Below are 13,468 nucleotides of genomic sequence, written 5' to 3'. Positions count from 1 at the left end.
TATGTTTTGCAGACAGGCACTGAGTGGTGAAGGGACTTGTGCAATGTCACACAGCTACAGAGCAAGAACTTAAACCCAAGCCTCTGATGGAACACTAAGTAAACTGTTGCCAAGGACTGCAGTCTATGCAGGTCTCATGGGCCTATGCAAGCATGAGCCTTGCTGCTCCTCCAAGTTTAAATGCCAAGCCTAGCATTCAAGGCTGTCCATGAGCTCACTACCTTGGGGTTCTTTTCTCCATGCTTTTGAACACAGTGCTCCTCTGCCTGGGAAAATTCTGATTGAAGACCCTGACCCAGAGGTTACTGTTCAGGGCTCTGTGACTGCACTGACCTCAAGGAACTCTTAATTGCAGCTCAACTTGACCTTCTGCCTCACTGCCCTGTCCTCTGCTGGAAGTCTGGAGCTATGTTGCTGAACTTTGGTTAGCACATAGTGGACAATCAGAAAATGCTTCAGAATTCACCCAAGACCAGTGATTCCTGAATTTTTTTGGGTCACAGATCCCTTTGAGAATCTGGTGGAAGGTATGAATCTTCTGATCCAGGTGAGCTCTCAGGTGAAGAGTGAGGTGAGGAGAGGGTGCTATATGCAGGGCAGCTCTCTGCCCAGACTGATGTTCCTGGCAGGGCTTTGATATCATGAGGAAAGACCGCTTCTCTTTCTAACACAGTCTCACTCCCACACCTGCCCCTGGACAGGACAGCGCAGAGGGCAACTAGGGTGCCCCATTTCTGTGCACAAAGGCTGTCCCTAAGCTCAGGTGGGAGATTGAGGGGATGCAACCCCTCAATGCCTGTTCCTTCCATCTGGCTAAGCAAGCGGAGAGGCAGGGAGAAGTTCTGCTTGTGATCACTGCTCCAAAGTCCTTTCTCAGACTCATCCCTGCTCAACTGCTTTTTTTCCCCTCCAACACAGTAAATCTCCTTCTATTATTCTCCAACTTGTAGTAAGCTGTGTCATTTTGAGAAGAAATACATAATGGTATATTAGAAGAATCATGGATCTTCTCATTCATGCTTAGAAAAAATTTATTACAATGTAAGAAAGTCTGAATAGCATGAATTTATTATAATGATTTAACACTTCTAGCACTCGAGTTAAAAATGCCCTTCCATAAATAACTGTCCCTGGAAAACATAGCAAATTTACACAGTTTACCATTTCCCAATGTTATATAAATCCAACAAGCTTAAATCACCTGCAGCTGAGAGAAGAACAGAGGAAACCAGAGCTGTGAAGTTCATCCCATCCCAATGGGCAGCAATGAGGAGTGAGAGCCAGTCTCCCCTCCTCCAGCTCCCTCATCTCAGCACGGGACTGGCCAATCTCAGCACTCAAAGAATGGGGAGAAGAACAAGGTGGGGCAGTACCTGGAAGAATCAAGGAGGGCAAACACCACAGTCTTACAGCTGCAGAACAGGTGAAGGGCACGGGCCTAGGGCATCCTGGAAGACGTCAGGCCATGTGCCATTGTTTGTGTGCTGGTGCCAAGGAGGTGTCAGTTAAGGCTGCTCAGCTGTGGCCTGCAAGGAAGAAGGGAGGGAGAGGCCAGCTCTGATGTCCTGGTCAGATCTTGAACAGGGCCTGTCCTCTGGCCAACCACCTCTTCTACTTTCTTACAAACGCCAACACTGCTTTCTACTCCTGGGCCTTCTGGATCCTCCGTGTTCCAAGGACCTCCCTCTTGGCACTCCCTCTGGCTCCACTGGACACCCTGCCTCACCCTACTTTCATGGACACTGTGGCCTCATCATTCTTGTTTTCATCTGGGCTAGTTTCCAGATCTAGGTCAGCATTCCAGGCACCAAACCTGTAAGGCAGAAATGGTCACTTCTCATCTTAACAAATATTTTTATGCATTATTATATTCGAGGCTTAGAGAATATAGGCAACTTGCCTAAATCTACACAGCTCACAAGTGGTAAGGCTGGGTTCTCCAAAGTGAATATATGGTTTCTTTGAACACTTTACATTCTAATAGGGCAGACAGTGCACAGAGCAATATGGGACAGATTGAGGTGGGCTATAACAAAGGCTCTACAGAGTACTATGGGAGCCAAGAGTATATAATGATGCCTGAGAGATTAGGAAACCTCCATGGAAGTGATGATAACTGAGCAAGGTCTTGAAAGATTCATCCAAGATAGAGGGACCTGGAAAAGTCACATAGGCAGGAAACAGCAGCGTGTCCTTGGGAGACGGCCAAGAGTTGTGAGCTGCAGAGGGGAGAAGGGAGGGGCAAGATGCTGACAGTTCCGGTGTGCCACTCTAAGGGGTGCACTCCTTTCCTGTAAGCAGTGGGGAACTTGTGTATTTTAAGCACTGAAGTTACAAATCTTAGATTTGTAAGAAAGAAAATGCTAGTGAATGTGGAAGATAGGACTGAAGAGGGAGGAAAGGAGGTGTCTTCTAGCCCCACCCTCCCCAGTCCTCTGAGTATGGCACTTACTTTCTACTTGCTTTAGAGAGCTGCAAGAAGGCTGGAGTAGTCCAAAGGGTACTGGACTTTGGGGCCACAGAACTGTTAAATTTTCTTCCTCCCTCCTATGTGCCTACCCATCCACCTATTTGATAAATAATGTTTGGGAGCCTATAACGTGCCAGGAACCATGCTGAATTCTGAGGAATTAGTGATGAATAAGACTGATATCTTTTTCTGGCCATCCTGGGCTTACGGACTAAAGGAGAAATCAGAAAAGTAAATAGGCCATTCCAGCACAGTAAGTATTGTGATAAAAGATGTACAGAGGGCTGAGAAAGCTCCTAAGGTCAGGAAAAGGATATTACAGTGCCTTTAGAAACTACTGGAAGCTCAGTGTGGCTGAAGCATGGAAGTCAAGAGGAATAGAGTGGGAAAAGAAGGGGCTGGAGGTCTAAAGGCTGCAGTGGGCCATATCACCAAGAGCCTTGTGCAGTATGTGCAGAAGTACAAACACAGAGGGCAGTGGGAAACTAACTAATGCTTTAAGCCAGGTTGTGACATGATATAATGACCTGGTAGCTTTATGGAGAATAATAGGTTACCCTTGCTGAGTGTTTATTATATTCTATGCTGAACACTCTACCTGCGTTAGCTCATTTAACCTTCACAATAACTTCATGAGGTAGGTTCTGCAATGATCCCCATTTAAAGATGAGTGAGGCAGAGAGAGTTACATGTTCTAGCATGAATCCAGGCCATAGGGCAGGAAGACCAATAAAGAAACTGTCGTACTAGAGAAGCATCAGCAAAGAGAGAGAGAAGTGGGTAAGTTTGAAAATAGGAAGTGGACTTGATACTTTTTTTTTTTTTTTTTTTGAGATGGAGTCTTGTTCTGTCGCCCAGGCTGGAGTGCAGCGGCATGATCTTGGCTCACTGCAACCTCCGCCTCCCGGGTTCAAGTGATTCTCCTGCCTCAGCCTCCTGAGTAGCCGGGACTACAGGTGCGTGCCACCACGCTCAGGTAATTTTTTGTATTTTTACAAATACAAAATACAGAGATGGGGTTACACCGTGTTAGCCAGGATGGTCTCGATCTCCTGACCTCATGATCCGGCTGCCTCGGCCTCCCAAAGTCTGGGATTACAGGTGTAAGCCACCGCGCCTGGACGGACTTGATACTTCTTGAAGATTGACTAGAAATAGGAAAGAGAAGGGAAGAAGTAAAAAATGACCCTCCCACCCCAGTTTCTGAGTTTGAATTCTATTTCTGACTAGTTGATGACCTTGGCAAGTTTTGCTAAACTTCATTTTCATTATTGGTGCAAAAAATCACCCTCAAGTTTTAGGTGTGCATAGATGTATACCTGGCCTCATTACATAAAGGATATGATGTAGCTTACAAGAATAACCCATATAATGGAATGATTTTGAAAACTATGAAAAAAGGCCTCATCTCATAAGGATTGAATAAGATGGTGCACAGGGCCCAGCCGAGGGTGTGGCGCACAGTTAAGTGCTTCAGGAGTTTTCGATGCTTGCCTGGCACCCACCGGCCTCCACTCTACATGCCCAACATTCTGGATTCCTCTCCTCCTCCCACACGGTCTGGGTTTTCATCCTTCTTTCCTAACTCTATCACTTCCAGGTCATTACCCCACAAAGACATACAGGCATACCTCAGAGATACTGTGGGGCTAGTTCCAGATCGCCACTATAAAGCATATATCACAACAAAGGGAGTCACACAAATTTTTTGTTTCCCAGTGCATATAAAAGTTATGTTCACACAACTGTAGTCCACTGTAGTGTGCTGTAGTCCACTAAGTGTGCAACTGTATCATGACTAAAAACAATCAACACATATTAACTTAAAATCCTTTATTGCTAAGGATCATCTGAGCCTTCAGTGGGTTGTAATCTTTTTTTTTTCTGAGATGGAATCTTGCTCTGTCTCCCAGGCTGGAGTGCAATGGCGCAATCTCAGCTCACTGCCACCTCCGCCTCCCAGGTTCAAGAGATTTTCCTGCCTCAGCCTCCTGAGTAGCTAGGATTACAGGTGCCTGCCACCATGCCCAGCTGATTTTTATATTTTTTAGTAGAGACGGGGTTTCGCCATGTTGGTCAGGCTGGTCTTGAACTCCTGACCTCAGGTGATCCACCCGCCTCAGACTCACAAAGTGTGGGATTACAGGCGTGAGCCACCATGCCGGGCTGGGGGTTGTAATCTTTTTTTGCTCATGGAGGGTCTTGCCTTGATGTTGATGGCTACTGACTGATCAGTGTGGGTTGCTGATCAGTGTGGCTGTAGCAATTTCTTAAAATAAGACAACAATGAAGTTTGGCACATAATTGATCCTTCCTCTCATGAAAATTTCTCTGTAGCATGTGATGCTATTGGATAGCATTTTACCCACTGTAGAACATCTTTCAAAATTGGAGTCAATTCCCTCAAACCCCAGTGCTGCTTTATTAAATTTATACAATATTCTAAGTCTTTTGTTGTCATTTCAATTATGTTCATAGCATCTTCATCAGAAGTAGATTCCATCTCAAGAAACCACTTTCTTTGCTCATCCAGAAGAACCAGCTCCTCATCTGTTCAAGTTTTATCATGAGATTGCAGCAATTCAGTCACATCTTTAGCTTCACTTCTAATTCTAGTTCTCTTGCTATTTCCGCCACATCTGCAGTGACTTCCTTCATTAAAGTCTTGAATCCCTCAAAGTCATCCATGAGGGTTAGAATCAACTTCTTCCAAACTCCTGTTAATCTTGATATTTTGACCTTCTCCCATGAATCACAAATGTTCTTAATGGCATCTAGGATGGTGAATCCTTTCCAGAAGGTTTTCAATTTACTTGGCACAAATCCATCAAATAAATCATTATCTATGGTAGCAATAGCCTCAAAAATGTATTTCTCAAACAATAAGATGTGGAAAGTTGAAATTACTCCTTGATCCATGGGCTGCAGAATGGTTGCTGTGTTAGGAGGCATGAAAACAACATTCTTCTTGTAAATATTAATCAAAGGTCTTGGGTGACCAAGTATATTGTAACAGTTATATTTTGAAAGAAATCTTTTTCTCTGAGCAGTAGGTCTCAACAGTGTGCTTAAAATATTCAGTAAACCATGCTGTAAACAGATGTGCTGCTATGCAAGCTTTGTTATTCCTTTTATAGAGCATGGGCAGAGTAGATTTAGCATCATTCTGAATAGCCTTTGGATTTTCGGAATTGTAAATGGGCATTGGCTTTAACTTAAAGTCACTAACTACATTAGCCCCTAAAAAGAGAGTCAGCCTGTCCTCTGAAGCTTTGAAGCCAGGCATTGACTTCTCCTCTCTAGTTACGGAAGTCCTCAATGGCATCTTCTTCCAATAGAAGGCTGTTTAATTTACATTGAAAATCCATTGTTTAGTGTAGCTACCTTCATCAATGATCCTAGGTAGATCTTCCAGATAAATAACTTGCCGTAGCTTCTATATCAGCACTTGCTGTTTCACATTATACTTTTACATTATGGAGATGGTCTCTTTCCTTAAACCTCTGCTAGCTGCAAGCTTTTCATCTACAACTTCATCTCTCTTAGCCTTCATAGAATTGAAAAGAGCCAGGGCTTTGCTCTGGATTAGGCTTTGGTTTAAGGGAGTGTCCATACAAAAAGTTTTGCATGGGCCTGGGCGCGGTGGCTCACACCCGTAATCCCAGCGCTTTGAGAGGCCGAGGCAGGCGGATCACCTGAGGTCGGGAGTTCAAGACCAGCCTGACCAACATGGGGAAACCCCGTCTCTACCGAAAATACAAAATTAGTTGGGCGTGGTGGCGAATGCCTGTAATACCAGCTACTGGGGAGGCTGAGGCAGAAGAATTGCTTGAACCCGGGAGGTGGAGGTTGCAGTGAGCTGAGATTGCGCCATTGCACTCCAGCCTAGGCAACAAGAACGAAACTCTGTCAAAAAAAAAAAAAATGTTTTGCATGGATCTTCATGGCAGCATTCTTCATAATAACAAAAAAAAAAAAAAAAAAAAAGGGGAACAACCCAAATGTCCATCAACTGATGAATGGATAAACAAAAATGTCATATATTCATATGATACAGTATTATTTGGCAATCAAAAGGAACCATGTATATGTGACAGCATAAATAAACCTTGAAAACATTATGCTGTGAAAGCCAGTTACAGAAGACCACATAGAATATGATTTCATTAATATGACATGTCCAGATATGCAAATGTATAGAGATAGCAAGTCAATTAATGGTAGGCTAGGGCTGGCAGTATGGAGGGTGACTGCTAAAGGGTATGGGTTTCTCTTCGGAGTGATGAAAATGTTCTAAAATTGATTGTGGTGATGGAGGCAACTCTGTGAATATACTAAAGACTACTGAACTGTACACTTTAAATAGGTAGACTGTACAGTATTTGAGTAATATCTCATAAAGCTATTACCAAAAAAATAAAATTTAAAAAGGGCTTTCGTTGCTGATTGGCCAGGAGTGCTGAAAAGTCAAGAGTGAAAACTTGACTTTGACTCGTCTCTCTTTAAACTGGGCTTGGGTGAAAGCCAGTTTGTGAGGTGTTAAGGGGCAATGAATCCAAGACTGCTCCCTTTAGAAGTCTTGCTGCAAAAGGAAAGAGAGAACCACAGTGGTGGAAAGAAGGGATGATAAAGTTAGCTGAAAATCTGGGCTATTCACAGGGTATTTTTTTCAAATTAGGGGGGATCTTACACTTGATTGAAGTCCCTTGATTCCCAGACTGGGTCTCCAGATTCCTAAACACCCAAATGGTGTTACCAGTAGTCCATGAGCAATTTTCATTTTCAGTTTGGGAGCTGTTTGAGTAATGATTCTGTTCCTGCTACCTGTGCCTCTGAGGGGCAGGTGCGAAGTCTCCATATTCAGGTGCAGGTGCCAGCCTGGGTTGGGGAACAGGGGGCAGGACAGGGTCTCTGTCTGAGTTGAATCCACAGGTGTGATCTCAGAATTGAGCACTTTAGGCACTGAAGCCCTCACATACATTCTTCCAGCAACTAAAGGCAACTAGGCAGGGCCATTTTTCTTGTCTTAAAGTGCTGTGATACTTCTTCCTTGCTGAGCAGCTATGGGGGTAGGCACAGAGGAGGGACTTACAGGTGCAGAGAGACTGAATGTTCTGTTCCAACAAGCACAAAATCTAGAGGCGGCTTGGTGTTCACGTGATGTGAGTGAGCAGGAGCCACAGCAGAAAAACCTACTGGGATGTGACAAACCATTTCCTTTCTCTCAGTCAACGACAGGCTCCTGCTGTTTTAACAAGTACTGAGGAAAATAACATTTTGATAACCTGCAGGTCTGCACTTGCTTTCAAGCTATGCCTCACTGATCTGATGAGGGATGTTCAAGGGACAATTCAATATCAAACCCACATGGGGAAAATAGCCATAGAGATGATTTATTAACTTGAAATCTCATACGTACATAAACATTTGCTCATATTCAAAATACACTCTGAGCTGAGGATAAATCGTGAGTTGGAAGGAGTCCGCCACAGCCTCCATCTCTCTTAGCAGACTTCGTCCAGCTCTGCCCCATCAGGCCTCTCCTCTCCCCTGATTCTCTGGCCAGAAGATCTCTATTATGAACTTGGTGCCGGAAGCAGGGACAAGTGAAGAGTAGCTCTGAGGGAGCAGAAAGAGTCCCTCTCTCCCCATGACATTTGGGGTGCTCTAGAAAAGTCCCCATCATGGGGATCAGGTTTGGATAAACACAAGTTTGCCTCCTGGAAAGCGGACTGTTAGCAAAAGCTTTTCTATGATTCACTTTGGTTCTCTACATCAAGAACTGTGGGCCTTACTTAGGGAGTTCAAAGGACATGCTGTGTCCTTTTCCATTTTGTAAACATTGATTGGTTTTTCTCTCACAGGAGTTGGGCAGCAGGGTGGGCAATGGTGAGGCACTATCCGCAATGCCCTCGGCATGTGTCCAGTCTCGCTTTGGGAAGTGTCTAGAGGCTGGACGAGCAAATCCCAACCAGTCAAGGGTGGGAGACTTGAGAGGGAGGAAAGGCAGATTCCTTTGTGCCAGATCCTTTCTCTTGGGATAGTCTGCAACAGCTTTGAGGCTCTGTAACAACCTTTCATTCATATGTATGTACATATTTCAAAGTAAATTTAAATAGATTAAAATGTTAACATGTACTATTCAATTAATAATGAAGACATTAGATTATATACAAATTTACATCCTATTGCCCTTGCACCAACACCAACAAAATGTCCATTAAGTTAGAAAAAGGCAACTGGTGATGAGTTTTGCATGTGAAAAATGTATTGGTTGATATTCTGCTGAAAGCCCATCTCTGCTTTTCCAAATTGGCCATTCATGGAGAGGCAAAGAAGCAATAAAACTCCACTCTGTGGCTGTGACCCCTAAAAAGCCTTTAGTTTAGACTCTGTTTACGATTCTTCTAAAGGCAAACAAGCTTCTTCAAGAAACTGTGATCCTTTTCTTGATCCTCTGGCATCCTCTCACTCCAGAGTTTTAAGGACACTGGAGTCTGGAATGGGTGACTGTGGGCATGGGAGTAGTCTATGGGAGTCAAGTACACTTAAAGTAGTCATGACACAGGGGGCAAGAAAAGAAAGTTCTGGCAACCTAACTTTAACTGAAAAAATGGCTGAGGGCTCTTAGTTTGCCATCCACCCATTTTTGCCATACCACAGAAAGCTCCACACTCCAAAGGCTTTTTGATATGGGATGAAGCCGATTTGGTTACTCTCAGAGGTGAACTTTATAAAGAAATTTTAATCTGTAATGATTTTCCAACTTTTTAAGGGAATGATTATAACTAGTTAGTCTTGACTTTATATTTATTTCAGAAGAAAAATATAATATTGGTGGGCTCCATTCTTTTCTACTCCAAAGAATAAAAAACCCCAAGTGAAAGAAGGCTGGGTGGAGGTGACAGCGCCAGGCTCAGCTTGAAGAGACATGAGCTTTGGATCTATCTGGATAAGGAGGCTGCTCAACAAGGCTTTTCTAGATTGAAATAATCTAGTTTTAATTAAAAGAGTAATTCAGGGAAGCCACGCAGACTCGCTGCATGCAGGCTGCCCTGGGTGGTATGACTTTGTCTACCAACACTGACTAAGTCTTACTCCCAGTTTAGTTGGGGTTGGTAAAAAGGAGAGAAAAAAAGCCACACCCTCCAGATCAAATAAAATTCCCAAGTAATACACATCTGGGAACACACCCTCCCCTTGCTTTCAATGACTGGAGAGTTTTGAACTCTGGCTAAACCAGGATCATCATCCCCATTAGCTTGAGAGGCTACTAGGGACCACTGCAAGCTGAAGGACCCATCTCAAGAGCTCTGTGGGAGAAAAGACAGCAGACAGGATGAGGTCTGCACTGCATAACTTCCATAGGCTTTCTCTGGGTCAAAACGAGGCCCAGTGAGAAAAAGTAGGGAGACCCTGCTTGGGTGGTGGAACATACTCTGGCAAGTAGAGATGGTTCTTTGGGGCCACGAGCAGAGCACCTGTGAGGCCTGGTCAGCTCGTATCCTTTAATCCTCGTGGAGGAAAAGGGAGGGCCAGAGGAAGCCCATCAGCTTGCAGCAGCTTGCATCACTCTCTCTCTAGTGGCATTTTCCGTAGACATAACCATGGGAAGTTCACAGGAGCACGTGTGATGGGGGGTGGGGGGTGGGGTGAATAAGCTGAACACTTGGGTAAATAAAAATACCTAGAGATTGTTCTTATTCATTCTGGGATATTGGAGGGGTGGTCACCCAAACATTGGTAGAAGAGTGCTTCAGGCTTGTGCCTCCACTGAATTTCCCCAGGGCTAATCACTCCCTGATGTGATTTAGTGCTGCTTGCTCCCAAGGATTGGCTGGGTCTCACCCTCCAGCCCACTGAGCTCTTTGGTTATGGGATGGGCAGCTGCCAGGCTGATGGCTACTGAGACTGACTCACAATTGGCTCTCGTGTTGTTTGTGATGGCAGGGGCACCAACTCCAACTTCAGAATTAAAGGACCACTTACAGAAATGTAGTAGTGAGAGAACAGGATGAGAAAGATGAGAGAGTCTGCCTTTCTGAAACTGCTTATGTTTCAAAGGGGTTACTTTTAAATTAGAGGGATTTTTCAGTGGAACGGTTTTTCTTGTATATAAAAGTGAGTCAGCCTTTTCTAGCAGAAGTTTGAGAAGGAAACACTCTTGAAATGAGGCTGAATATGCAATGGTTTCCACCACGCAGAAAGTATCCTATGTTAATTTTCTAATCTGTTTAGCATATAAAAGATACCATCTTCCATTCCTACCCCCTTAGTGTGTTATCGAATGCCTGGTCTGATTGAAAATAACCTGGGTTGTTAGAATGATTTCTATATTCAATACGTAACAGGATGCTAGTGAGACAGGTCCCCGTGAAAGGAGAGACACAATTACTTTGTGATGAAATAATTTAAAATCCTAGATCAGTATGTGAGGAAACCCACAAATTTCCTAAGAAAATTTTGCAATATGTCAAATGAAAAATATATCTTCCAGAATCTGATTCTCCTCCAGCTCTTCAGGGGTTCTGTGCATCCCCATCTTCTTCCGGGTTGATTTTAGAGGACTGAGTCGGAAAGTACCATGATTCCAGGCCCCAGCTTCTCTGGAGGGATAGCGCTGAGGTTTGGGCGCAGAGTTTGGGCTCAGAGACTGAACCAAATCCAACAAAGATGTCTCATACCTGTAAGACATATAACCCAGACAGGAAAGGATCAGATTATTAGAAAATGAGAATTCAAGAAGCCCAGCAGAAATGGGCTGTCCAGGGCAAGAATTAGATTACAGATCACATCATGCGTAAGATGCTGCTTAAGGGAATTTTTGTGAAGGTAAACACCAGAAGGACTTGAAGAACCTAGGCCCTGCTGTCTGTCCATAAGCTCTTCTCTTTTGCTGACCTCTAACATTCCTTTACAACTTATGAAGAGAGATTGTAGAGTGGGAAGAGTAATCATGATAACAGTAATGATATTAACAGTGACATTTACTGCAGGCTTACTGTCAGGCACTGTTCCTAACACTACAAATATTTAACCTTCCTATAATCCTCTAATGAACCCTAGGAAGTAGGTACTATACTACTCTCATCTCCATTATAAACATGCGGAAATTAAAGCTCAGGGAAGTAACTCATCTAACAGAAAGCAATTACACAGCAGAGTCTAGAATTGAACCCAGGTGGTTTGTCTCCAGCACTCTCATCCAGGACACTAAAGCTGCCTGTCGAAATCTTCACAGACAGACACGCTTGGTTCAAATCTCTGTTCTACCATTTGCAAGCTGTGTAATATTGGGGAAGTTATTCAGTGTCTCAGTTCAGTCTTTTCATGTGTAAGAGGCTAGCAAAACTCCAGTTAGGATTAAATGAATTCATTGATATAAATGAATACATAATAGGCACTGAATAAATGTTAGTTCCTTCCTGTTAACCCCCTTCCACTTTTTCTAGAAGTTTGGGAAAAGATTCTAAATCTATAAAGACATCCCTCCAAAGAAAAACTGCCTTGTGTCCAGCATTCTTTTCAGAAAGGTTAAGTGCAGAGCAGCTTAGAGGTAAAAAAACATTCTGGGGGCCGGGTGAGGTGGTTCATGCCTGTAATCCCAGCACTTTGGGAGGCCGAGGTGGGTGGACCACTTGAGGTCAGGAGTTCAAGACCAGCCTGGACAACATGGTGAAACTCTGTCTCTACTAAAAATACAAAAATTAGGTGGGCATGGTGGCGTGTGCCTGTAGCCCCAGCTACTCAGGAGGCTGAGGCAGGAGAATCGCTTGAACCTGGAAAGTGGAGGCTGCAGTGAGCCGAGATCGTGCCACTGCACTCCAGCCTGGGCAATAGAGCAAACAAACAAACAAACAAAAAACCAACCAACCAACCAAACAAACAAACAAAAACAGTTTGGAGTACCACATAGGGCCCTAAGGGGATAGCTGGGGCCAGAACCTAGCTCCAAATTAATGGTGGTGACAATGGCAGAAGCAGCAGTGGTGAGAGACCGGGTTGTCTGTTTCCCAAGCCCATCCCTGTGGCAAAAATGTCATCTTTCTGGCCTGAGAACTGGGATAGGAACTGCTAGCATTAAGGCTATAAATGCCAGTAAATTATTAGAAAATAAAAACATACACGTGGACATTACAATGAAGCATATCAGAGATATATTAGAAGCCTTCAAAGAGTTTAGAATCTCTGGTTTTAAAAACTGCTACAACACTGCAAAGCGAATATCCACAGGTTTGGAAATAAAAATGAAAGACTGTTGCATTTGATAGGAAAAAACCCACTATTCTCATATGCAATTTCTAATGAACCAATTATTAATGAGGAATACAATTTTTAAATTTAATTTTTCTTTGTAACTGAAGATGCTGCTATAGAAAGCATAAACAAGCACTGTGAATTATAGACAAATCATTAAGTGATTTTTGGTTTCTTATATGATCTTTATATTTTACAGAACATGCTAGAGAAAACATTAAAATGACATCATAGAGATTTGTATTTAAAATTAAATTCCAACATGTATGAAACTAATGTGTATGAAGAGTTAAATCTTTTTAGAAAATCTGATCCCCAAGAATAATCACCTCTATATAAACTAAAATTCATATTTGGAAATACTTTATTAGAAATCTATGCAAATGTTGGCACAGCCTACAAAATACTCTTAGCAGCTCCACTGTCAGTTGCATCAACAGAAAGATCCTCCTCAAAATTAAAAATTAGAAAAAATTGAGGGATACAGTTCCAAGATGGCTGAATAGGAACAGCACCAGTCTGCAGCTCCCAGTGTGATCGACAAAGAAGATGGGTGATTTCTGCATTTCCAGCTGAGGTACCTGGTTCATCTCATTGGGACTGGATGGACAGTGGGTGCAGCCCACAGAGGGCAAGCCGAAGCAAGGCGGGGCATCACCTCACCCAGGAAGCGCAAGGGGTCGGGGGACTTCCCTTTCCTAGCCAAGGGAAGCCATGACAGACAGTACCTGGAAAATAGGG

The 13,468-nt window shown here is 43.5% G+C and overlaps 1 protein-coding gene and 1 long non-coding RNA gene across 23 annotated transcripts in view; both read right to left on the bottom strand.

Moving 5' to 3' along the window:
* Positions 1-1,047: 1,047 nt before the first annotated feature.
* LOC134808657 (uncharacterized) lies at positions 1,048-4,236 on the bottom strand. The gene is made up of 3 exons (XR_010152069.1): positions 3,528-4,236; positions 1,624-1,813; positions 1,048-1,526 (listed from the first exon to the last, which is right to left on the bottom strand). It is a non-coding gene; the product is annotated as an uncharacterized LOC134808657 (long non-coding RNA).
* A 3,602-nt stretch (positions 4,237-7,838) lies between these two features.
* The window catches only part of KIAA1328, a 398,983-nt gene continuing 393,353 nt past the window's right edge, over positions 7,839-13,468 (bottom strand). For 21 of the 22 annotated variants that reach the window (XM_009433905.5, XM_001139184.8, XM_016933555.4 and 18 more), the window contains one exon: positions 7,839-11,154. In XM_009433905.5, coding sequence (XP_009432180.2) covers positions 10,944-11,154 — 211 coding nt within the window. In that variant the 3' untranslated portion in view covers positions 7,839-10,943. The remainder of the gene's footprint in view (positions 11,155-13,468) is intronic. The other variant, XR_010152061.1, reaches the window with a different exon arrangement.

This window comes from Pan troglodytes, chromosome 17 (genome assembly GCF_028858775.2).
Source record: "Pan troglodytes isolate AG18354 chromosome 17, NHGRI_mPanTro3-v2.0_pri, whole genome shotgun sequence".
NCBI classification, from domain to species: domain Eukaryota; kingdom Metazoa; phylum Chordata; class Mammalia; order Primates; family Hominidae; genus Pan; species Pan troglodytes.
Note: the sequence above shows the minus strand (reverse complement) of the source record. Positions and strands in the feature narration are given on the sequence as shown.